This window comes from Mytilus californianus, unplaced genomic scaffold (assembly GCF_021869535.1).
Source record: "Mytilus californianus isolate M0D057914Y unplaced genomic scaffold, xbMytCali1.0.p SCAF_1, whole genome shotgun sequence".
In the NCBI taxonomy this organism is placed as follows: domain Eukaryota; kingdom Metazoa; phylum Mollusca; class Bivalvia; order Mytilida; family Mytilidae; genus Mytilus; species Mytilus californianus.
This window is the reverse complement of record NW_026262581.1, coordinates 80,944,442-80,971,782: the sequence shown is the minus strand read 5'-3', so window position 1 is coordinate 80,971,782 and position 27,341 is coordinate 80,944,442. Positions and strand designations below refer to the sequence as shown.

The 27,341-nt window shown below is 32.5% G+C and overlaps 1 protein-coding gene across 1 annotated transcript; it reads right to left on the bottom strand.

Moving 5' to 3' along the window:
- Positions 1-8,832: 8,832 nt before the first annotated feature.
- LOC127738081 (uncharacterized) lies at positions 8,833-25,858 on the bottom strand. The gene is made up of 7 exons (XM_052249176.1): positions 25,833-25,858; positions 23,901-24,089; positions 22,674-22,769; positions 21,203-21,996; positions 20,648-20,846; positions 12,909-13,019; positions 8,833-8,957 (listed from the first exon to the last, which is right to left on the bottom strand). The coding sequence occupies exons 2-7, from the start codon at positions 24,085-24,087 to the stop codon at positions 8,833-8,835; spliced, it is 1,512 nt and encodes a 503-aa protein (XP_052105136.1). The 5' UTR covers positions 24,088-24,089; positions 25,833-25,858.
- Between the last annotated feature and the right edge of the window lie 1,483 nt (positions 25,859-27,341).

The following is a 27,341-nucleotide window of genomic DNA, read 5'->3' as shown; positions in this document are numbered from 1 at the left end:
TTTAAATTTCGTAAGGTTTCAAAGTTTTCTGACATTCATTCCATGGGAATCTAATCCTTAGTGGCTTATTGTTTGTCACGCGAAATGGAGGTCGGGGAATTTTTTCTCTGTAATTTTTTTTTTCATTTTAGGGTTATAATCCAAAAAGAATGAAATTTGATTTATCTGAATGGGAAATGAAGTCATTATTTGACCCTAGCAGTATTGATTTTAAAGAAAACGAAGAAGTTTGGGTGGATTACAGAGGAAGAGTTCTCCTACCTCCATTTTACGTTTCCCGCGCAGAAGAAGTAGCAGAAAATAGTATTTTTGATTTAGAAAATCTACCTTTTAGACAGCCAGAATCCTTTATCGCAGGAAATCTGCACAAACATTTAGAAGCTTGGCGAGAACTTAATCCTTCTGCAGAAGTTTTAGAATGGTTAGAAAATGGGGTTAATATTGAAAATTATTTCAGACATTTCAAAGGCAATTTTAAAGGGAAAATGTACGACTCTGCTACGCCACCGTGTATGTATTTTGACAATGCACTTAACTGTAAGAACCATGTTGAATTTATTAAGTCGACTCTTTTAGATCGTGTCAGAAATGGATCTATAAAATTGAGAATAGAAATGGGGAATGTGTCAAAGAGACAACAACCCGACCATAGAACAGACAACAGCAGAAGGTCACCAACAGGTCTTCAATGCAGCGAGAAATTCCCGCACCCGGAGGCGTCCTTCAGCTGGCCCCTAAACAAATATATATACTAGTTCAGTGATAATGAACGCCATACTAAACTCCAAATTGTACACAAGAAACTAAAACTAAAAATAATACAAGACTAACAAATGCCAGAGGCTCCTGACTTGGGACAGGCGCAAAAATGCGGCGGGGTTAAACATGTTTATGAGATCTCAACCCTCCATACATACACGAGCGAATCGTACAAGTTGAGATATATAAACACCGTAAGATGGTGACAAGGGAACGTCACCATCTAAAAATGGATAATTAACGATAGGAAATGAAAAATCATCTCTTTTATCATATATTTTAGTATTAAGCTTTCCATTAATGATATAGATATCAAGATCGAGGAAAGGGCAGTGGTCATTGTTAGTATTAGCTTTATTTAAAGTAAGTTCAACAGGATAAATTTCTTTAGTATACATACTGAAGTCGTCATTATTGAGAGCCAAAATATCATCCAAATATCTAAAAGTATTATTAAATTTGTGTATCAGATGTTGTTTCGATGGGTCTTTGCTGATTTTTGTCATAAATTGTAACTCATAGCAATACAAAAAAAGGTCCGCAATAAGTGATGCACAGTTAGTCCCCATTGGAATTCCGATAACCTGACGATATACGGAATCTCCAAAGCGAACAAAAATGTTATCTAGTAAAAATTCAAGGGCATATATAGTATCAAAGCTATGTCTGTATGGGGTAGAGTTGGTTGCTGTGACCCCCCTCATTTGGTAATGCCCCTTACTGTAGAGGTAACAAAACCTAGGCTCTGTCATGATGAGCGTTTTTTGAACCTGTGGGTCATAGATAAGCCTTTTGTATTAGATATTCTTAAAGAAGTTCCAAGGTTAGTTGAAAACAGTACGTTTATGGCGTCTGTAGATGACAAATCGGGTTATGACCATATTCTAGTCCATAAAGATTCTAGGAAATATTTCGGTGTGCGCTTTGCAGATTGGTATTTGGTGTTCAATACCATACCTTTTGGTTTTAAAACCAGTGCCTACATTTACCATACTACAGGGACGATTGCAACAGGACATTGTAGAAAGGTGTTCCATGCTTACAATATATTGATGACAGGCTGATTTCAGAATTTGTGGAAAAAAGTTGTTTATCTCATTTGTTTAGAACTTACAAATCACTTTATATTGTATGCCAAGTGTTGATAAGGTTGGGCTATTTTGTAGGTCTTAACAAGTCCGTCTTTTCACCTACTCAAATGATCATGTTTTTAGGAATGCTTATAGATTCTGTAAAACAGGCTTTTCTAATCCCAGACAAGAAAAAGAAATCTTTCGCGGAGCTTAGAGATTTTATTCTTACTCAGAGACCGGTGCCTCTCAAAGCGTTACAGCGTTTTACAGGGAAGTGCATTTCTTTTATGCTTGCTGTTCCGGCAGCAAAGTTGTTTACGCGTGAGTCGAATAAAGCCATTGGAAGAGCTATTAAAAATAGTAAACCTGTTTTGATTGACAAAAAACTTGGGGAGGAAATTAAACATTGGCAATTTTTAGACACATGGGTTGGTTATGTTCCTTGGCGGGCTGAACATCATTTGCAGGTTTCTTTGGCCACAGACGCTTCCTCCTATCGATGGGCAGCGTTTGTCAATGAAGAAGAGGTAATTGGAGATTTCTTTAAAGAGGACGACTCACGCCCTATCCATCTCAAAGAAGGTGAAGCTTTATTGAAAACACTCATGTCTTTGGAAAAACGTTTGGCAAATCATAGGGTCGATGCATTTGTTGATAATCAGGCAGTAGTAGCTTCATGGGGAAGGAGAAGGGGGAGATGTACACAGTTGAATGATATAATGAAGTCTATTTTTGGCATTTCTGAAAAATTAAACATAGATCTATATTTAGAATATATCCCGTCAGCAAAAAATCCGGCAGACTCTGGGTCTAGAAAGTTGACTTTGCAGGATAGCAAGCTAACTGAGAGAGCTTGGAAATTGGTAGAGGATATGTTTGGTCCACACACAGTGGATTTAATGGCTCTGGACTCCAACGCAATGATTAATAGTGAGGGAATACCATTAAAACATTTCACTCCTTACCCTTGTCCTTCTTTGTCAAAGGTGAACATTTTTGCCCAAGATTTGTCAGTTGAGAAAACCCCTTATGTATTTCCACCTTTTTTCCTTATATCTGCCGTCTTGCATTTTTTAGAAGAGCAAAAACCTAATACCTGTACATTTGTGTTTCCTTTGTTTTCACCTCTACCATCTTGGTGGCCGAAGCTCTGGTCATATGTTGAAGACCATGTTGTTCTTGGTGATATAGGTGAAAATTTTGCCATTTTAGCACCCACAAAAAACGGTTTTCAGCCAAAGAAACTTGTATTAAAGCTTTTTGCAGCTAGGCTTGTTTTCTAATTTTAGGTAACCCCTGGTATCCCAAGATTGTGGAAACCTGCAGTTCCTTGCCAGTCTTGCTGTTATCCCAATGACGAAGGCTTTAAATATTGTCAGTCGTGTGGTCACCAATCTATAACTAATAGTTCACAGTCTTTGAATCTTTTTGATCGTGTTTCAGAAAAAAGACTCCGATATTTAGATAATCTCGTTGAGGATACACCTTATGCTAATAAAAAGTCCGCTCTAGAGAAGGAATTTTCAAAATTTCTAGCATACTATTCGAAAAGTATTTACTCTGCTAACCCTGATGATATCCGAAAATTTCTTGTGTTCAAAGATAAATTAGGTAGGACACAAATTCATGGTATAAACTGTGCTCACTTGGGCAAAACCGGTATTCACGAGTTCGAATGTCCTTTGAGGTTGGCCTCGGGTACCGTTCAAACCACTTTAAGTCAATTAAGGTGGATCAACACTAAATATTTCTTGAGACAGAATTTTTTTATATTTTGTGTAAATGCAGTTTATAAAATACTCTTTTGAAAAAAACAATAAAAAATAGGGGTCACCGTGCTTGTTTGGTCAGTACCCTTATCCAAAGTATTGTGTATTTTCGAGGTTTTTTACATAGATATTACAGGGAAATCGACATTTGTAAATTTTCCCTAGTTCAGAAAAAAAATCCATGAGACAGATTTTTCTTATTTTCTCTAGAATTGTAGCAAAGATATAGATGAAAAAAAAAATAATAAAAAAACATAGGGTCACCGTGCATTTTAAAGAAATATTTCATCATTTGCTTGAATATTTTCAGATTTTCAGGAAGGGGAGATAACTGTATCCAGATTTCCCGGGAAAAGATTAATTTAAATACTCATTACTAATAGAACTAAATTAGGTAAATTCTAGGTCCTTATTATTATTTGAAACACTTTTGTGTTACAGATTTCTACTACAAAAATCCATGATAACCAATGATATCTCCATAGCAACCAAATAAATCAATTTATGCACTTGGAAATTAGAACATAGAGAAACATGTAAATTTGAGCATATTTATGTAGTACAAATTATAAGTCTTTATTGCTTAAATTGATTTCACAATCTGTTATTCTCTGCAAAATTATATTAAAGGAATGCCTATAAGTTATTTTGAGATATCTGGACCAAAATTTGGGTAAAATCCAATTTTTTTAACACAAAATCACAAATTTTGAGAAACTAATTTTTGTACTTGAATTTCAACCAAATTTATATACAATTTAGAAAATGTTATCAAAACTTGGTTTTATACACCAACAATTATTTTGATCTTGTAGATTCTTCTTCTCGGTTTAAAAAAAAATCACAAATTTTGAACAATGACGTACAGGTAGGGTTAGGCATTCAAAATCATATCCAGATGTCAAAAAGTTTCAATATGTTGTAAAAACTAACTTTCTGATCCCGTAAAGTGGAGTTGCTCTAGAGGCATGCATGCAGTGGAAGATCCAGAAGTAGGGGTCTGCACTGGTCATGCTTCAGTGATTACCTACATATAAATCAACCAACCCCCCTTTTTTTTCTGCGTGCATCAATCTCTCCGTGTGTCTCATAAAAATGTGCAAGTGGTTTTCTAGTTGTCATCTTTTTACCTTGTTTTCATGTCAGTTTTCGTTATCATGTATTTTGAGGGAAAATGCTAATTTTGATGTACAATATGTGGATTTTGAGGATTATTATCTCTTTTTGCACAATTGACCAAAACATATTTTGAGTACTAGTCACCAACTTACCGTTTTTACCATGTTACAGATTTTAGTACAAGCCATTTTGCTAATGATAAATGCCATAATGTGACCTATAGTAGCTGACTTCTACGCCTGAATAGTTGTCTCATTGTCAAAGATATCACACGTTCTTATTTTTACAATACAAATTTAATTAATGTATACATTTAAACATTTTCACAAAAGAAAGCAAACAAAGACTTATGGCTGACCATGTGGTATGGGCTTTGCTTATTGTTGAAGACTTGATGGTTACCAATAGCTGTTTCTGCGTCATTTGTTCTCTAAAGGAGAGTTGTTACATTGGCAATCGAACCACATCTTTTTATTTTGCTGAACACACATTCTTTTTACAGGTTGATCAATAATTTGAAAGGGTCCTCTATATGTCAATCAGTAAACTGCAGCTTCTACTAGACACATAAATTGAAATTCATTATTTGAGTAAAAAAGAGATTAAAAGGTTAAAATCAAAATTTGTTTGCTAGAAAGAAAGATGTCAAATGGCTTTGTTGACTTTTATTCCCTATCCTTTGCATCCATGCCAAATTTAAAACAAATTGAAGAAAACACATGAGCTCAATCTGATGAAAGGGATCTGTATTATGTATCCAAGACATATATAATATTGCACTTATTCTGTTGCACAATATACAGAAAGAAATACAAGCATGAACTATAAGCAATTTTTATTAATTAATAGACTGGTAATTTAGTCCATTATGTATCATATTGTAAATATATATATATATATATATATATGAATATATAATGTTTGAATCCAAATTAACATTTGCAATTTTCATTATTTTTTTTATCACAGTTGTTACAAACACTTATTGTATTACATATTGAAAACAAAAATGTCAGTAGGAACAGTAAAATTTAAAAACCACCAGTCAAGATAAATCTGATAAAACTTGTTAATGAAAAGAAAAATATTTGCAACCTGTATAAAATTTAAACCACATCAACTCTTATTGATCTTTGCATAGTGTTTGAATTCTTTATTTGATAAAATGATAAAAGGCAAAATAAATTCCAGCACATATTAACAGACATATATGCAAGAACAGTACTACATCATAACCCTTCATGTACAAGCTTGGTCAAATAACAAACCAGATACTCACATGAACATGTATTTTCTCATATAATTTTTCTATAAATTTTCTTTAAAACATTTTTTTATAACAAATCATTCTCACAAGTCATTATTTAATAGTATCATTCTGAAAAAATATCTATTTTACATATTTCGTTAATAATCATGTTAATTTTGGATAAAATTTTACCAACAAGTGTGGTAACAAGATAGAATATTCCATTTTTAATTAATTGAAATTTGCCTCCTAAATTAAGATATGAAATGTGAACAGAAGACAAGAATTGACACAAACTGATGGCAACAGCTCACAAATCCTTAAATAAGTAGTGATATTATACAATGACAGTACAAATTATAAACATGTTATAAACTATATATCAGGTAGATATAAGTTTAAGTGGTCTTTTTCAAGTCTAACAAATTACATTCACTAATATGGATCACACAACATATGTGTGGTACACAATATGATCATTCTTACTGTGGTAAAACAAAATGTCATCTTTGACTTTAAATCCTTCATACAATTAAAGAACTATAGACAACATTATAAAATTTTATAAAAAATTTTACTACTAAAATTCTATTTCCTGACATTCAGCATGGACGGATCAATCAAATTGCTAAAAAATAAGGTATGCGTAGTAGACTACAGGACCAGTCAAATTTTTCTAATCTCTTATCCAAAAATTTAGCTCACAAACAAATATTAACTTTAACATTTATGGTGCAATGTAGTATTTAAATCTTTATATTATATATATTGACCTGATTCTCCATAAGGTCAAAGATTTAGCATCCTAAGAAGTAGGTTTCTTTGATAATAACAATTATTGCTAATTGATATAATAGAAGCTTGGTCACAGAAGCAAGTATGTCTGTAGATTAAAATTTCTGTTAATCTCTAGTAGCATTCACCATAATATGTTCCATTTAAATTCTACAATGTATATATAATCAGATTCATATGGAATCTAAAACAATTTACTCTTCATTTCATATAACAAAAAAATCATACACCTTCTGAATGATAGATTTTGATGTTGTAACACGTACTATACCTGAACTATTTTTTTGAGACAAAAGTGCCCTCAGTCCATCAATACCATTTCTTTGAATTGACAAAATAAAATGCTTCTTGCACAACCCAGTTGAAGCTGCCTTTTTGGCTAATTGTTTTGACATTACTTTATTTTCAACAAGAGCTTTGAAAGATAAGTCATTTTGGCAATATTTTGGGTACATTCCATCAAATGTATACTTACAGAAATGAGAAGCTAAATTTCCATGTGATCGCACCAGTTTAAATAAAGATTTACAGTCATACAAAGCATTATGTGCATCATAACTTTCCCCTAAAAAATCTGACACTAAATCACACTGCTTGTAACTTTGACGACCTGGATATTCACTCCTAAACAATATTCTTGTGTCAATGAACCCATTAAAATACAGGCAAAATTCATCCCACATCTTCAATTTATTCAATTGATTATACAGTATATGGCAGTCAAACGTTTTTATATTGTGTCCAACAAGTGTTGGTTTAGAAGGAAACTTGGACAAAAAAGCAATAAGATTAGTAAAGACTTCAAATGGTGGTGAACTTTCCACAGGAACTTCATCATAGTACATTTGCCCATCGAAGAATGCAAGTTTTGTCAGTGTTCCCGCCTGCCCTAAATAGAAGGGCGGCCCGCCCTTGGTGCCCTTAACCCCGCCCTTCTGCCCTCCAAAGTAAAAGAATGCACCCCTCTGCCTTTTCAAAAAAATTAAATTTCGAAATTTCATGCCTACCGGCGTTTCCGGTAAAATTGTTACCTGATTGTGTAACACTAATTAACTGACAATGGGATTAAGTTAAATACCTAGTGCTTTGGCAGTTTTATCACCTTTGTTAATGATTGTTTACTGCTAATTAGTGGATTTAAGATAATTGAACAAATACTAGATATTTAATACAGAATGAAATGTCCACATGTTATCCATTTGTAATGTTTATGTACAGCATGTACACCTGAAAAAAATTATTTCAGTAGACATAACATAAAAAATAAAATCTTTTAACAATTTTAAAGGCATACATAGTTTTGACTTAATTGGTAAAAAATGTTTTGTTTCAAAACCATGAGTATGAAATTTGAAGAGGAATCAAAGAAATTTGTACTTTGAACATAACAAGATTCACTTCCTGTTTTTAATACTTCTTGTATTTTATAATCCTCCTGACATAGGAGCACTCAACAAATTTATTTTTAACAATGATGGAGAAAAAAGTAACTGTTTATACCTTCTGCAATATATTATTGCATCAATATAAAATATGATCATCTCCTGTCTCACCTGTTATAATTATAAAACTCCTTACTGAGGAGCACTTTGGTGTGCACTTAAAAATACTTTTTTGTAACAATTCAAGTGATAATAAATAACTCTCAATAACATATATACTATATGTTTGAACAAGTAATTTAAATGTAGATAATTTAATTAAAATCAACATTCAATTTTGCATGTATAACTCCATCTTTCAAAACTACTTGTTTATTTTGGTATAAGTTATAAAACATTGAAATTTCTGATGATTATTTTCCATACCAAATGTACAAGTATGTTAGATAAACATCAAAATGATATGCTTTGCTTCATGGTATGATAATTTGATGAAAAAAAATTCTTACTGGAACCAACATCAAGAACACATTAATTTCTGAATATGGTTTAAATACAACTAATGTTCTCCAGATGAGCCTAGCAATATTCAAGGTAATTTATACACTGTCCAACATTGCCCTTAAAATCTGGGTTATAACGCTAAAGTGCCCTTTCAGACAACTAGCACCCTTCTGCCCTGTGATTCAAGCTGGAACACTGTTTGTTATATCAGATGCCTGTGGTGTTATCTTCTTTGATGGCATAACATAGGCTGAGAAAGTTTCATTCTCAGTTAAAGCTGCTATCTGTACAATATCTGACTGACGAGCTGAAATTTTTAAAATGATCTGTTAATCAAACTCAATAGATATAAGAAGATGAGGTATGAGTGAACTGTCCATCCAAGTCACAATTTATTAAAGTAAACTATTATAGATCAAAGTACGTCCTTTAATATGGACCCTTAGCTCACACCCAACTACAAGCTAATAAAATGCTCTGCTGGGGCGCAGCTTGATACGACCGCAGAGGTCGAACCCTGAAAACCAGTTGGGGCAAGTATGGACACAACATTCAAGCTTGATACAGCACTGAATTTGGATTGTAATTAAATATTTGACACAGCATAGGTTTCTGACACAGAATGAAAGTGGTCTAAGAACTTAAAAAAATTTAATTTACCTATTCAAACCATATCATTATTATTTGCTTTTATATATAAATCAGAAATAACCAATTTAAAATGGAAAATTTTAAAGAAAAAAAAGGGAAAAAAAAATCCCCCCAAAATTTTTTGAACCCCAATATGATTCATCACCCCCAAACTCAATCCCAGCCTTCCCTTTGTGGTATGGCACCTTGCAGTACAATTTCAGAGAGATCCATACACTTGAACACAAGTTATTGTCTGGAAACTAGAAAAATGCTTGTTTTTGGCCCCTTTTTGGCCCCAAATTCCTAATCGTTTAGGGCAATTACCCCCAAACTCAAACCCAGCTTTCCCTTTGTGATATGGAACCTTGCAGTACAATTTCATAAAGATCCATACACTTACACACAAGTTATTGTCCTGAAAGTAGAAAAATGCTTGTTTTTTTGCCCTTTTATGGCCCCTAATTCCTAAAATTTTGAGGAAATTACCCCTAAAATCAATCCCAGCCTTCCTTTTGTGGTATGGTACCTTGCAGTACAATTTCAGAGAGATCCATACACCTGAACACAAGTTATTGTCTGGAAACTAGAAAAATGCTTATTTTTGGCCCCTTTTTGGCCCCTTATTCCTAAACATTTTGGGCAATTACCCCAAAACTCAATTCCAGCTTCGGAACATCAGGTAAATGAATTTATTCTTAAATTTATGAAATAAAAGGGTTAATTTTTCAAAAAATAAAATTAACCTCTGTATTTCTGTAATTGTTTTGTACATAAATCAGGTGGTTAGTTTTTTTCTGGTTTTGTCATTTTGTGGCCTTCCATACCTGACTGTGTGGTATGAGTATTGATCATTGTCAAAGGCTATATGGTAACCTATAGTTAACCTCTTTGCCATTTAGTCTCTGGTAGAGAATTGTCTCATTTGGCAACCATACTACATCTTCTTATTTTATAATCATTATGATAACTTCAAAACAGGAACAACTGAAAATGCCAAGGATGGTTCTGTATATATCAGAGTTTTATTGTTGTGTAATAGCAATGACTTAGGCACATTTAGTATTCATTGGGGAATCAATTAATAATTAGAATATTTTATTGTGAGAATATACCCAATACTATTACAAAAAAGAAGCATTCAATTCTTGTAATTATATTATTAAGCTACCACCCAATGAGTAATATCACGATTTTGTTCTTTTCCCATGCATCATTGTGGTCCGAGTACACAGTTATTTCGTAGTGCATTTCTTTTAGACAATAAATGAAAATTAAAAAAATCCCACCTGCGCTTTCTCAATAATATTTTTATAGTGTGTTGTACTACTTTTGGGACAAATTATATCAAAATTATAGAAAACTTCATCGGCTCTAACTCAAAATATGGACAATTTCATGCTAAGGGGGTCTTCAAATCTTTTGACAGCTTCCGATGTGCTAATTTTTAACATTTTTCAGCTGGACCAAATCACTACTTTACTTTAAAATTCATGACCCAAATTTTTTTACAGTGTCATTTCACCCCCCTACTTACTATTTGAGTCATAAAACATGGAGAAATAAATTCGGAAGGGGTATCAAAAAAATCGACAAGTAACACACTGTCCACACTATATTCGTGGACAACGAAAATCAAAGGACGATAACTGTGTACCCGGACCTAATAGGGTAGAAAAAGTTGACCAATCTTAATGAAACTTGGTAGGACTAAAGCTTATTAAATTATAAGACTGCTTACAAAGTTTCATGGCAATAGGATATATATTATAGACAATATGACTAATTCTATATTGAACTTTGAGTGTTAAATTTAGACGTTAAAATTGAAAATTTTCAACTATTAACATTTGGGGCTTAAAAAATTAAAATATTGCAAAAAAATACTTTTGAAATGCCTTAATATATAATATATTATGTATTAAAAGCAATAGAGTACTCATTTGATTTATCAGACTTATCATAATTATTAAAAAGTCAAATTTATATGAGCCTGTGGATAAAAATGGAGGTTTTCCAATGAAGGGGGGCCTTACATGAAGATGTAATATTTTCCAGCAATTTTAAATTTGTAAAGCTTTTTGGTTATAAATAATCCTTACATATGTATTTAATGTACTTTAAATGGAAAGAAAACTTACAAATAACATATCACATTAGTTTAAAAGGGTCTTAGGCCAAGTAAGACTGAAAATAATTTAGGGTCAATTTAGGCTGTATCACATATTTACATTTAAAAATGCATATTGAAGCTATATGAAATAAAATTTTGTGTCTTTTCTATCATTTCTATACTCAGGTGACATGATACAATAAATCTGAGCATAAAAAGACTCTTGCATTCAACTTTTTTTGCAGACAGTATGGTCTGATACAAAGATTTTTCACTTTTTAGTGAAAAACATGCATGCAATTTTAGTCTCAACAGGCTTATATTTGAACCACTTGCTATCCTACAGAAGAAAAGAAAGATATTATGAGACATAAAACAGGTACAAAAGACATTGTTAAGTGCTTTTTATACAAATTTAATGAGGTCTTTATAATGGACTTCAACTTTTATGTTCCAAGCTCCTCACATTTAACTTGATCCAAACAGGGCGTTAGACGTGGATCATATATACAACACATTTTGCGCATATTGTCTGAGATAATCTTCTTTTCTGTAGATTCAGAGTTCACAAATGAGTAATACAACTGGATTGAAGCATAGAAACACAAATATTGACACATAAAAACCTGTCAGATAGAAAGTCAGAATGCCACTTATGCATCAAAATTGAAAAAGCTATGAAATGCTTATTTTGACCATAAAATGCCAAAATTGGTCATTTTTGCAGAAATTCTATCAAATAAAAGTTTAAATCCTTTAGTTTTATGCTATTTGATAAATTGACACCATCAAATCATTCAGGGAAGTTGCCAAAGTACAGATTCTATATTTCCTGATTTCACCTCTTAGGTCCGAGTACACAGTTATTTCGTAGTGCATTTCTTTTAGACAATAAATGAAAATTAAAAAAATCCCACCTGCGCTTTCTCAATAATATTTTTACAGTGTGTTGTACTACTTTTGGGACAAATTATATCAAAATTATAGAAAACTTCATCGGCTCTAACTCAAAATATGGACAATTTCATGCTAAGGGGGTCTTCAAATCTTTTGACAGCTTCCGATGTGCTAATTTTGTAACATTTTTCAGCTGGACCAAATCACTACTTTACTTTAAAATTCATGACCCAAATTTTTTTACAGTGTCATTTCACCCCCCTACTTACTATTTGAGTCATAAAACATGGAGAAATAAATTCGGAAGGGGTATCAAAAAAATCGACAAGTAACACACTGTCCACACTAGGGACTATATTCGTGGACAACGAAAATCAAAGGACGATAACTGTGTACCCGGACCTTGTGACATTGTCATGGGAAGCACACACATTTATGAATGTTGTATTTTTTTGGAGAAAAGAAAGATATTTTGGAATTCTTTGTGATTTTTGTTAGCCAGCAAAAGTATACATTTTTAAGAAATGTAATTTCATGTAAAAATGAAGCTGTTTACACCAATAAATTTTGATTGATTATGTCTCAGATACACATAAATTTCTCTATAGGAATACATACACAAGCCTGTAGTTTCAAGATCAAATACTATAATTGGAAAGTTTTCCTCAGCTGTTATCTGTTTCCAAGTTGGAATTTCTTCTAGTTGGTCAGTTATATCATCCTCAATGTCTACAAAATAGTATTAGTTACACAGTGTGTAATTGTCCTAATACAAGAATTTATCAGGTGAATAAAATTCATATTCATTGAGGCAAAGCAAAACCCGATATGAATTTTATTCACAAAATAAATTCCATATTAGGACAATTGCACATGTGTAAAGAATTTCTCCTGATTTTGTTATATTACATATTATTATATTCATATTCAATTATTTGGACAATACCAATGAAATATATTTAGACATTTAATCTTAAATTTGAAAAATAAGTATTAGGAATTTAAAACCACTAATTTTTCTTGGTTTTTTTTCATTATGTCAATGGTATAAGGGAGATAATTCCAATTTATGTAATAGAAAATTGTACTGAAATTTATTAAACCAATATCAGGTAATCAAATTGCGAGAAATTACTCTATATCATGATAATTATTCTTGTTATTTGATTATTGCTTTACATTTGGTTTATTTTTTTTTAGTTAATTGTGCTAATGAGGATAATAGTTAAAGAAAGAGTTATTATATGTCATTTTGTAACTTGTGGAAAGTTGTCTCATTGGCAATTATAAACTGTTATATATTTGTTGCAAACAATGTTGTATTAGAATTATATTTGGCTTATAACCAGAAGCTTTGAGAAGTTTGCTAGGGCTTATTTGGATTAACTGTGACATGAATGAAAAAATTTGATTTAAAATATGTTGATAGGTAAGGCATGAGTTTCTTATCAAAGGAAAAACTGAATGTGAAACGTGAATGAATAAAAAATGACTATGGATGCAAAATGATGGTATTACCTCACCATTGCATCCAGCAAGGTGAGCTTTAAATGAAAAGTGGCATGCTCCTGTATTGTAATTGTGTCAAATATGATATTTAATAAAATGCTCCGCAGGGCGCAGCTTGATACGACCGCAGAGGTCGAACCCTGAACAGTTGGGGCAAGTATGGACACAACATTCAAGCTTGATACAGCTTTGCATTTAGATTGTGATTAAATATTTGACACAGCATAGGTTTCTGACACAGAATGAATGTGGTCTAAGAACTTGAAAATTTTAAATTGGACATTCACCTATTATGGTCCAATATCCAAAATCTAAATACATGGTTAGATTCAGCATATCAAAGAACCCCAAGAATTCAATTTTTTATGAAATCAAACAAAGTTTAATTTTGGACCCTTTTGACCTCAATGTGGACAAAGTTGATAACGGGGCCCAAAAATCAAAAATCTAAATACATGGTTAGATTCAGCATATCAAAGAACCCCATATATTTAATTTTTATTGAAATCAAACAAAGTTTAATTTTGGGCCCCGATTTGGACCAACTTGAAAACTGGGCCCATAATCAAAAATCTAAATACATGTTTAGATTCAGCATATCAAAGAACCCTTAGAATTCAATTTTTGTTAAAATCAAACTAAGTTTAATTTTGGACCCTTTGGACCTTAATGTAGACCAATTTGAAAACGGAACCAAAAATTAAGAATCTAAATACACTGTTAGATTCGGCATATCAAAGAACCCCAATAATTCAATTTTTGATGAAATCAAACAAAGTTTAATTTTGGACCCTTTGGACCTCAATGTGGACCAATTTAAAAACGGGGCCCAAAATCCAAAAACTAAATACATGGTTAGATTCAGCATATTAAAGAACCCCAAGAATTCAAGAATAAAACCCCATTGAAATTGGTCAAGAAATAAGCAATTTATATGAAGTATCTTCTTTTGCACAATACTGTGCAATTAAATATTTCTTGCTATTGCGCAATACTGTACAATTGACAATTTCTTGCCATTGCGCAATATTGTGCTATTGGATACTTCTTGCTATTGCGCAATACTGTGCAATTGAAGATTTCTTGTTATTGTGCAATACTGTGCAATTGAAGATTTCTTGCTATTGTGCAATACTGTGCAATTGAAAATTTCTTGCTATTGCACAATACTTATTATATAATAATTTACACATCCTGTTTGGTGTGTATCTCCTACCATATCATTATTATTTGCTTTTAAATATAAATCAGAAATAACCAACTTAAAATGGAAAATTTTAAAAGAAAAAAAAAAGGAAAAAAAAAAAAATCCCCCCCCCCCCAAATTTTTTGAACCCCCTTATGATTCATCACCCCCAAACTCAATCCCAGCCTTCCCTTTGTGGTATGGTACCTTGCAGTACAATTTCAGAGAGATCCATACACTTGAACACAAGTTATTGTCTGGAAACTAGAAAAATGTGTTTTTTGGCCCCAAATTCCTAAACATTTAGGGCAATTACACCCCAAACTCAATTCCAGCTTTCCCTTTGTGATATGGAACCTTGTAGTACAATTTCAGAAAGATCCATACACTTACACACAAGTTATTGTCATGAAACTAGAAAAATGCTTGTTTTTTGCCCCTTTTTTGGCCCCTAAATCCTAAAATTTTGAGGCAATTACCCCCAAAATCAATCCCAGCATTCCTTTTGTGATATGGAACCTTGTGGTACAATGTCAGAGAGATCCATACACTAACACACAAGTTATGTCTGGAAGTTACAATAAAATGCTTCGCTGGGGCGCAGCTTGATACGACTGCAGAGGTCGAACCCTGAACAGTTGGGGCAAGTATGGACACAACATTCAAGCTTGATACAGCTCTGAATTTGGATTGTTATTAAATATTTGACACAGCATAGGTTTCTGACACAGAAAGAATGTGGTCTAAGAACTTGAATTTTTTTAATTTACCTATTATGGTCCAATGTCCAAAATCAAAATACATGGTTAGATTCAGCATATCAAAGAACCCCATATATTCAATTTTTGTTAAAATCAAACAAAGTTTAATTTTGGACCCCAACTTGGACAAACTTGAAAACTGGGCCCATAATCAAAAATCTAAACACATGTTTAGATTCAGCATATCAAATAACCCCAAGAATTCAATTTTTGCTAAAATCAAACTAAGTTTAATTTTGGACCCTTTGGACCTTAATGTAGACCAATTTAAAAAACGGGACTTAAAATTAAAAATCTAAATACACGGTTAGATTTGGAATGTCAAAGAACCCCAATAATTCAATTTTTGATGAAATCAAACAAAGTTTAATTTTGGACCCTTTTGACCTCAATATGAACCAATTTGATAGCGGGGCCCACAAATAAAAAATCTAAATTCATGGTTAGATTCAGCATATCAAAGAACCTCATATATTCAACTTTTGTTGAAATCAAAAAAAGTTTAATTTTGGACCCCAACTTGGACCAACTTGAAAACTGGGCCCATAATCAAAAATCTAAACACATGTTTAGATTCAGCATATCAAAGAACCCCAAGAATTCAATTTTTGTTAAAATCAAACTAAGTTTAATTTTGGACCCTTTGGACCTCAATGAAGACCAATTTAAAAAACGGGACTCAAATTAAAAATCTAAAAACACGGTTAGATTTGGCATATCAAAGAACCCCAATAATTCAATTTTTGATGAAATCAAACAAAGTTTAATTTTGGACCCTTTTGACCTCAATATGAACCAATTGGATAGCGGGGCCTACAAATAAAAAATCTAAATACATGGTTAGATTCAGCATATCAAAGAACCTCATATATTCAATTTTTGTTGAAATCAAACAAAGTTTAATTTTGGACCCCAATTTGGACCAACTTGAAAACTGGGCCCATAATCAAAAATCTAAATACATGTATAGATTCAGCATATCAAAGAACCCCATATATTCAATTTTTGTTGAAATCAAACAAAGTTTAAATACTGGACCCTATCTTGGACCAACTTGAAAACTGGGCCCATAATCAAAAATCTAAACACATGTTTAGATTCAGCATATCAAAGAACCCCAAGAATTCAATTTTTGTTAAAATCAAATTAAGTTTAATTTTCGACCCTTTGGACCTTAATGTAGACCAATTTAAAAAACAGGACCCAAAATTAAAAATCTAAATACACGGTTAGATTTGGAATATCAAAGAACCCCAATAATTCAATTTTAGATGAAATCAAACAAAGTTTAATTTTGGACCCTTTTGACCTCAATATGAACCAATTTGATAACGGGGTCCACAAATAAAAAATCTAAATACATGGTTAGATTCAGCATATCAAGGAATCCCATATATTCAATTTCTGTTGAAATCAAACAAAGTTTAATTTTGGACCCAAATTTGGACCAACTTGAAAACTGGGCCAAAAATCAAAAATCTAAATACATGTTTAGATTCAGCATATCAAAGAACCTCATATATTCAATTTTTGCTAAAATCAAACAAAGTTTAATTTTGGACCCTTTGGACCTTAATGTAGACCAATTTGAAAACTGGACCCAAAATTAATAAAATGCTCCGCTGGGGCGCAGCTTGATACGACCGCAGAGGTCAAACCCTGAACAGTTGGGGCAAGTATGGACACAACATTCAAGCTTGATACAGCACTGAATTTGGATTGTAATTAAATATTTGACACAGCATAGGTTTCTGACACAGAATGAAAGTGGTCTAAGAACTTATAATTTTTTAATTTACCTATTCATACATGTGATGGACTGTGAAACTCAGATCAGGAGATTAGGACTCAGATCAGGAGGTTTTTAATCGACATAAATTTGTCGTAAATGTAACCGTGTGCTGTAAAAATGGTCTTTTAAAGTGTGTTTTCTTCAACTTTCCATCCAATTTATTATGTTTATAGTACCCTTGTACTTATAAAGTTTCTCCATCTTTATATTTTACATGTTCAATCTAACATTTTTTTTTTTTCAATATGTTCTTTAAATTTTTTACTTCATATTCTATAAAACACTTATTGCAACCAGAACATTTGTTTAACCATCTGCAAATAGCTTTTGTTTGCATACTCAGAAAATCATTCTAACTGTAAAACAAGGGTCATAGTTAATATATAAATTTCAATTTTAGCCTTGAAAGGAAGTATAGAATCCTCAAATAATTTTCAAATTATTATTTTTTTATTTGTCCTAAGACATTTAAAATCATTTATTTACCATCCTTTTATGATTATTTGTTCAATTTATATTTTATTTATATTCTTTTAAAAATTTTCATTATTAAAAGGAAAGTAACTTAAAACAGGATAAATCAAGGGAAGTAACCCAATAAATACACAGTTTTTGTTACACAACGGCAGTTAGCCTGAGGTAAAAAATCATTGATTACCAGTATGTTTGACACCCAAGCTGACAAGTGAAGCCATATAATTATGCATGTTAATTGATTTACAGGTAAAATATAACTTCAGGTAATGTGAGTTACACCAGATGCCTGAGATGATATGTTGGGCAGAAATTTTTCATTCATGAAAAATTTCATACACGGGATTATAATTTTCCTCTTCAACCGGAGGTCAGGAGGAGACTCCTGAAAACAGGATTATTGTACTCCTGTCGGGAGGTTCACATGTATGCTATTCAAACCATATCATTATTATTTGCTTTTATATATAAATCAGAAATAACCAATTTAAAATGGAAAATTTTAAAGAAAAAAAAGGAAAAAAAAATCCCCCCCCAAATTTTTGGAACCCCCTTATGATTCATCGCCCCCACACTCAATCCCAGCTTTCCCTTTGTGGTATGGTACCTTGCAGTACAATTTTAGAGAGATCCATTCACTTGAACACAAGTTATTGTCTTGAAACTAGAAAAATGCTTGTTTTTTTGTCCCTTTTTGGCCCCTAATTCCTAAACGTTTAGGGCAATTACCCCCAAACTCCAACCCAGCTTTCCCTTTGTGATATGGAACCTTGCAGTACAATTTCATAAAGATCCATACACTTACAAACAAGTTATTGTCCTGAAACTAGAAAAATGCTTGTTTTTTGCCCCTTTTTGGCTCCTAATTCCCAAAATTTGGAGGAAATTACCCCCAAAAATCAATCCCAGTATTCCCTTTGTGATATGGAACCTTGTGATACAATGTCAGAGAGATCCATACACTTACACACAAGTTATTGTCATGAAACTAGAAAAATGCTTGTTTTTTGCCCCTTTTTGGCCCCTAATTCCTAAAATTTGGAGGCAATTACCCCCAAAATCAATCCCAGCATTCCCTTTGTGATATGGAACCTTGTGGTACAATGTCAGAGAGATCCATATACTTACACACAAGTTATGTCTGGAAGTTACAAAAATGCTTATTTTTGGCCCCTTTTTGGCCCCTAATTCCTTAACTGTTAGTACCATAACCCCCAAAATCAATCCCCACCTTCCTTTTGTGGTATTGAACCTTATGGTAAAATTTCATTGAGATCCATTCACTTAAACTAAAGTTAGAGTGCGAAAACTAATGTGTATTCGGACGACGACGCCGGACGACGACGACGACGACGACGACGACGACGCCAACGTCATACCAATATACGACCACAAAAATTTTTTTGGGGTCGTATAAAAATCTAAATACACTGTTGGATTCGGCATAACAAATAAATAAATGTGATCAAAGATTTTACAAATCTAATGCGCCATACTGTGCAATTAAAAATTTATCCCCCCCCCCCCCTTTTTTCCCCAAAAAAATTCTTTCCCTCAAGATATGGTCATAATCTCAATTCAAATTTCCAATGGAGTTGGCAACCATAATTACCCATTTAAATTTACCATAGTGCTAACTTAATCTATTTTATAATAGAATTAATAAATATAGTGTCAAATCTTTCATATGGATTTTTTTGTAAAAAAATAAGATGCAACATTTGCAGATATTTTTACTGGTCTTCCTTTATAAATATGCATTTCTTTAAACATAATTTAAAAGCAGTGTAAGGGAAGTAACCAAAACGTTGTATTTGGATTACCTCCCTTACACTGTTTTAAATTATCTTTATTGTTCATTAACCATTACTTTATACATAATTTAAAAGCAGTGTAAGGGAGATAATTTCAATGATGTATTTGATTTATCTCCCTTACACTGCTTTAAATTATGTTTTGTACTAAAGTATTTGTCCATTAACCAGGACAACCTTGTTTTTCCCCCTTTTTTGCCCCTAATTCCTAAACGGTTTGAGCCATAACCCCCCAAAGCAAATCCTAACCATCCCTTTGTGGTATGGAAACTTGTAGTATAATTTCAGAGAGATCTATACACCATTCCACAGTTATTGTCTGGAAACTAGAAAATGCTTATTTTTGGCCCCGTTTTGGCCCCTAATTCCTTAACTGTTGGTACCATAACCCCCAAAATCAATCCCAACCTTCCTTTTGTGGTATTTAACCTTATGGTCAAATTTCAAAAAAGATCCATTTACTTAAACTAAAGTTAGAGTGCGAAAACCAATGTGTCTTCGGACGACGACGCCAACATCATACCAATATACAACCACAAAATTTTTTTGCGGTCGTATAAAAATGCTTATTTTTGGCCCCCTTTTTGGCCCCTAATTCCTTTACTGTTGGTACCATAACCCCCAAAATCAACCTTGTGGTAAAATTTCATAGAGATCGATTCACTTTAACTAAAGTTAGAGTGCGAAAACCAATGTGTCTTCGGACGACGCAGGAAGACGCCGGACAACAACGACAACGACGACGACGCCAACGTCATACCAATATACGACCAAAAAAATTTTTTTGCGGTCCTATAAAAACAGAAAGAAGATGCATGTACCAATATTGGTTTCATAAGTTGTTCCCTCTAGAACTTCTGCTATACCATTGCTGTTACATTTCTCCGACTTTAGCTCTATTCTTCTCCTTTTATATTTCCTCGTCTTCTGTAATTTACTGTACTTTCTTCTGATCTTATCCATGAAGGTAGCATGCTTTATGGTAAAATTGCCTGGTGAGAGCCCCATTGATTCATGAACCTGTTAAAATGCATGTCAGAAAAAATATTTAATAATTACAACAGTATACATGTGCCATTCTCAACTTTAATCTTAATATTGTACACACTCACTGACTGAAATGTTATGACTAAAATTTGAAGACGATATATGTCTCTGTTTGTATACCTTGCCGACTCTACATAAATATTATTAAAATATTATAATATTGAGGATTCATTTATTTTGATGGGTAGCAAATTTCATGAATTTCTGAAACCTTGGGTTTACCATGTTTATGTGAATGTGATGTTGTGGTTCTGTCAAAGCCTGGATACAACTTTAGAAAAATTTAATAAAGAATTACAGATGTTGTTCTAAATAGTTCATTTAATTACCTCATGCACATATCTGTGGCCTTCATTTTTCTGTGCCACTGTTGCACTAAACCTGTAACTCAGACTGTTAGATGCAGAATAATGTTTATATTTAGGTGCTTTTGTTGCTAACATTTGGTTGAGATTTTCATTTGTTTGAGTGCTAGCAAGATTTGCAAGTTTTTCTGCTTGAATTGATAATTTTTTAATAAAAATTCTATCCAGTTCCTTCCTCAGCTCTGGATTTTGAAGTGGTTTGCCGTATGGTAACTTACTAAATTTTGCCAAAGGGTGTTCAAGGAAGACACACCACTTGGTATTACAGAAGCTATGGTCACCAAAAATATGTCCTACCATTGCTTTCAAGCCAGTTGTTACACCTTCTGTGTTTTTTTTATTTTGGGCAACCATGTATGAAAAATTCTGCATGATGTAATTGATGACCCTTTGTGACAATTCTTTGTAATTCTTTTTTATTGCATATAACTGTTTTGATATGTTTTTCTTGATATGGTTTTTGTCCGATCTTTTCTTAAGTTTTATTTTAAGAACGTTTTGTGCCCTTTGAAAACCTGTAGTGTCATCATCACCAGCAATTTCTTTAATATCGACACCCTTATTTATTACATCTTTTATCATATCAACCACTAAAGCTGGCTCCATGCCTTTAGATGAGCCTGTATGGTTTTTGCTGCATTTGTGCTCTTTTGGAACTATACCTTTTCTTTTGGCAACATCACAAGTCCTGCAATTTTTTGATTTTATTTTTACATTCAATACCTTCCCGGTCTTCTGTCCAATCAGTGATGCACATCCTAAAACATGCATAACATATCAAAAGATTTAATGTTGTTAGTATAGAAACATGATATATTTTGTGCATGTTATCAATAGGATAATAACAAGCATTCTGTGAGCATTTCCTGGCAATACATAGTCCCCTAACAGATTAAAATTACATTGTACTAGAACAAAATGTTAACCAGAACTATAACTTGTCATTGTGTAAACTATATAACAAATATCAAGTTATTGTATTCAAAACAGATAAACAAAAAAATTTTGAACATTTATTATCTGAGTGAATTTTTTTATGTCCAAGGACCATAACTCTGCACAAAATAATCAGCCTGGAACTTAATTCGAACTTGATATTTAACTTGTCATGATAAAACTATATACCAATTTTCAAATAAATATCTTCAAGCAAGAAGAAAAGATGAGGAAAACTGATTAAGTGAGTGAATTTCCTAAGTACAAGGACCATAACTCTCTACAAAATCATTAGACCAAACCAAAACTGAACTTGATCTGTAACTTGTCATGATAAGACTATATACCAATCATCAAATTACTATCTCAAAGCATGACTAAAAATTTGTGTAAAACTTATTATTTGAGTTGAACATCAATTGATACTTCAAAATAATATTCTTCAATTTTTTAAACATAACAAATACTAATTTATATAGTGTTAATTGTGTTACTATACCAGACAAACTATTATAGGATTTCCCGGAGCCTTTTTTTTGCCAACAGGTATCGGTGGAAACTGCAATCCCTTTGTTTTCTCCATTGTCATCAGAATCTATTGATAAAATAAAAAAAACATGTATACAAAAAATTGCACAGAATAGCAAATTGATCCCAAGTTATATACAATATTTACTTCGTACATTATGAGAAAAAATATAAATAACTTGTATGAGCTGTATAAACTGGACTAAAAGTGAGACTTGTTAAGCTTTTCTGGCTTTTGTAGAGAGTACAAATAAATTTTATATTTCAGACAATGTAAATATATATTTGTATTTTTATCAATCTGATGAGTTAAGTCTTTTTTTCAACTGATTTTTATACCTCGTTCTTATATTGTACTGTTACACCACTTGTTCTTATATTGTTATGTTATACCACTGTCACTGTCCCAGGTTAGGGGAGGGTTGGGATCCCGCTAACATGTTAAAACCCGCCACATTCTTTATGTATGTGCCTGTCCCATATTAGGAGCCTTACATTCAGTGGTTGTTGTTTGTTTAGGTGTTACATTTTTGTTTTTCGTTCATTTTTTTGTACATAAATTAGGCTGTTAGTTTTCTTCAGAGGCAGATTAAGAGGGGGGCTTAGGGGGCCTGGGCCCCCTTTTTCTGGTAAAAATTGGTTGATTATATAGGGAATTACTGAGGGGGGCTTAGGGGGCCTGGGCCCCCTTTTTCTGGTAAAAAATTGGTTGATTTTATAGGGAATCACTGAATCATGAATGAAGTGGGCCCCCTTTTATGTCGTCAGTGGGCCCCACTTATGAAAATTTCTAGATCTGCCACTGTTCTTGTTTGAATTGTTTTACATTGTCATTTCAAGGCCTTTCTTAGCTGATAATGTGGTATGGGCTTTGCTCATTGTTAAAGGCCATATTGTGACCTATTATTTCTGTGTCATTTGGTCTCTTGAGGAGAGTTGTCTCATTGGCAATTATAATATATCTTTTTTTTTTATATTGTTTTTAATCTGCAATTTACACCTGGCACTTTTGTAAAGAGGACCCCAAAATAATATGTGTATATTGACGGTAAGGGTCAAAAGTTAATAATTGATGCTGATTGGCCTCCTACCCACTACTTAGATGACATGATATAGTTTAAGAATTTCTGGACAGTTTGTAAAACTCGATAATTACCATGAATAACGAGCAAAAAAACATGCCTAAGTTACAACAAACCATGAGTATTTTCCTGTAAATTAGACTCCATATTTAGATATTTTATCATGGATTCTTCAGCATATGAATCCAATGCTGCCCCAACTTCTTCTTCTCTCGTCTTTAACCCAGATACGCTCAAATAGTGAAGATTCACCGAAGCCAACAGATTACTAAGTTGGGTCTCACCAAGGCCTACGTGAAGCATTCCTGTTGAAAATGAAATTATTGCATTGATTTGTATTATACATGTTAAAAATGAATTAAAGTACAAACTTCCTTAGTACCAGCAATAAATATTTGATTTAAAGATCACTGATAATGCTTCTTCTGATGACAAAAAAGTAGTATAACTTGTGTATATACATGAAGTGTATTGCAAACAAATGTATAAAAAAGTATAAGGTGTGTGTATAGACTTAGTGTAAAGTACATGTAAGTTAATACATGTATATAATAAATTATAATTTGTGTATGTTAAGTACATGTATATAGTGTATTTAGTAGGTTTATATTTAAAAAATAGTTTAACTTGTGAGTAAAGTGTACAAGTAATTTAACATGTTTAATATTAATTTATTTTCAATACAAATCTTATTAATAGATATATATATATAAACTCCTATGCTGATCTTACTAAAATTTGTAATTTCAAACCCATATATGTTTCTTTCAATATGTCTGTGTTTTAAAATTTTAAATATAGGAAAAAGAAAAAGTATAATGAAATTAACACAAATCTGGAAGACCTCTGACATCAGTACATGAAATAGCTGTAATTATGCATGGTTATTGTTTATTATATTATTTATACTTTACCTAATTTATCAAACAATTTTTTGCCACACATGGAGCCATTCCAATTTTATAAAGTGTTTATAGGAGCTGCTTAATAACAAAGAATTACAAACAGTTGACATAAATAAACAAGCTGATTGTAATTAACAATTTAGTAAGCAGTCCTTAATTAAGTAGACAGCACTTCTGTATCTACAAAATATTTTACATTATTTAATCTTTGACACTAGTTTAAATATATCATGTACTGATCTCAAAAAATGCTTACCAATGAAAATAAAATTATCAACAGTCTTCTCTGAAATGTCCATGCAAAACATATTGTACATCATTCTCTTCAGGTTTCCATCAGTTCAATTTAAAATTACAGATTAAACAAATGGTAAACTATTCTCTTCAGATTCCACCATTTGACACGGAAACCAGCATGGCAAGGAAAGAAAATCAACTGATTTACTAGTTTCTTTCACAATGCACAGTCCTAGCTGTTAGGGGAATTGAGCACTCACGAACTCATTAACCCATCAGCATTCTTAATGTGCTTGTCCAAAGTCAGGAGACTGTACAATCAAGTTCAGTGGTTGTTGTTGGTTCATGTCTGTCATATAGGTTTTTCATCAATTTCTTGGTTTTAAATTAGTCTGTCTATAGTCTTCATAATTGAATTGTCTTATATTTTTCATGTCAGGTATTAAATAGCTGACTATGCCATGACATAAATTTTTCTCCTTGTTGAAGGTATTATGGTTGCCTTTAATTGCTTACATCCACTTTATTTATGTTGTTTTTATTGTACATGCATGACATGTACATGTGGATGCATCATTTTAATCAGTTCACCAAAATCAATTTCTGATATCCCTTTCCTTTTTGGCTGTCAATGTCATACATGTATATAACAGTACTGCATTTTAAGGCCTTTAAAACAGATTTATGTCAAACACAATTTACAATGGGGTAACTGTTTAAGCCAAATTTCTCCATGACCCACCAAGAAAAGGGTTACATGTATATGCATGTTAATATTTTTCTATCTTCAAATCATGACTGAATTAAACCTGAAGAAAAAAAATCATTTATTGATCACATATATAACAAAAATGAAAAAGTAACACAAAAATACAGTTATAATTTTTCAGAGTGCCATTCATGTACCTGTTGCAATTTTGGTGTTTACATCAAAAACTCCTGGACCCTTTTTGCTCGGTGTTTTAAAATGACGCTTTGACAGTGGGATTTTCTTAACTCGAATACATTGCTTACATTCTATGTAAAGCCATCCTCCTAACCCTCTTGGTAAAACACCTAATGAATCCTTCAGATGAAGGGGTTTCATACAATTTGAACATGACTCAAGGCCTTGAATAATCAGATCAATTTCAATAATAAATCTACAAAAATTTAAAGGAACTAGGTTGTCTGGTAGTATATCAGTTCTATCATATATAAGTTCATCTTCTTCATCACTTCTGCCTCCGGCGATATTTGATACAAGTTTTATAACATTTAAATTGTCACTAACAGTAACACAATAATCGTGTTCCTCTCTTATTCCAGATGCCAAATTTGAATTACTCTGACTTTTCTGATGTCTGATTTTCATAAACGACGCAGATTTGCTTATTAATTTGTTTGTCGAAAATTTACCCTTTTTAAATTTTAAAAATACCATTTCAAATCGTTGGAGTGTTGATATTTACATTTTCCGGTTGATCGACGCTGAAGAATTTCGAGTTTCCGGTAGAAAGTCGTAAATATAAAATGCGTTGGAAAAGGATCTTTATAAAATAATGATTAAGTTTTTGATCATTTATTAATAAATAAATTACCTCTTTAATAGTGAAAAAACATATTTTCATAAATCAATCCCCAAATAATATTTCAACATCTGACAGTCTTCGGATCGTAGTTGCGCAAGTTTTATGCGCGGTGGTATTCAAATGACTTACCTTAAAATCAATTTTCAAAAGCTATGGAAGGGGAGATAAATGGAATGACGATTTGATGTTTGGTAACCCAGCGTCTAGTGCTAAAATTTTAAAATATTTAGGCGCTATTAAGCAAGAACAAGCAATTTCTCAGAGTGGTTACACAAGCAAAGCCATTATTTTTTGAGAAGTTAACTAAAATTACTCGGTTTATTGACTCTCAGTTGGTAATGGAAAATGATTCTGCGAAAAAGTTTGTGTTACTAAGAGATCAAGCATTCTTGAAACTCCAATTTTTTGGGGGAGATAGAGCGTCCGAGTTGAGTCATTGTCTCGCTCAAGAGGTTAAACGTCTAAAAGACAATTCAGGGTTTCTTATTATGCATACTATCGGAAAAACTCTTGTGAATGGAAGAATAAACGAATTTAGAATTATGAGAATGGAGGATCATTCTGTCTGTCCAGTCTTTTCTCTTGAAAAGTATGTTTCTGGCGCTAAGGAAATGAATGTAGACTTATCTGTTGGATATTTATTCAGAGTATTGGATCATAGGAAAAAACAAGTACTTGCATCTCCAGTAACCCATTCAGTTATGTATAGTAGGTTAAAATATTATTTGAAAAAACTTGATATCGATGAAGGTGAAACCCCGCACTCATTGCGTGGTGGATGTGCCATCTCCTTGGCTGTGTCTGGTTCTGGAAACACTAAGGAGATTATGAATCATGTAGGCTG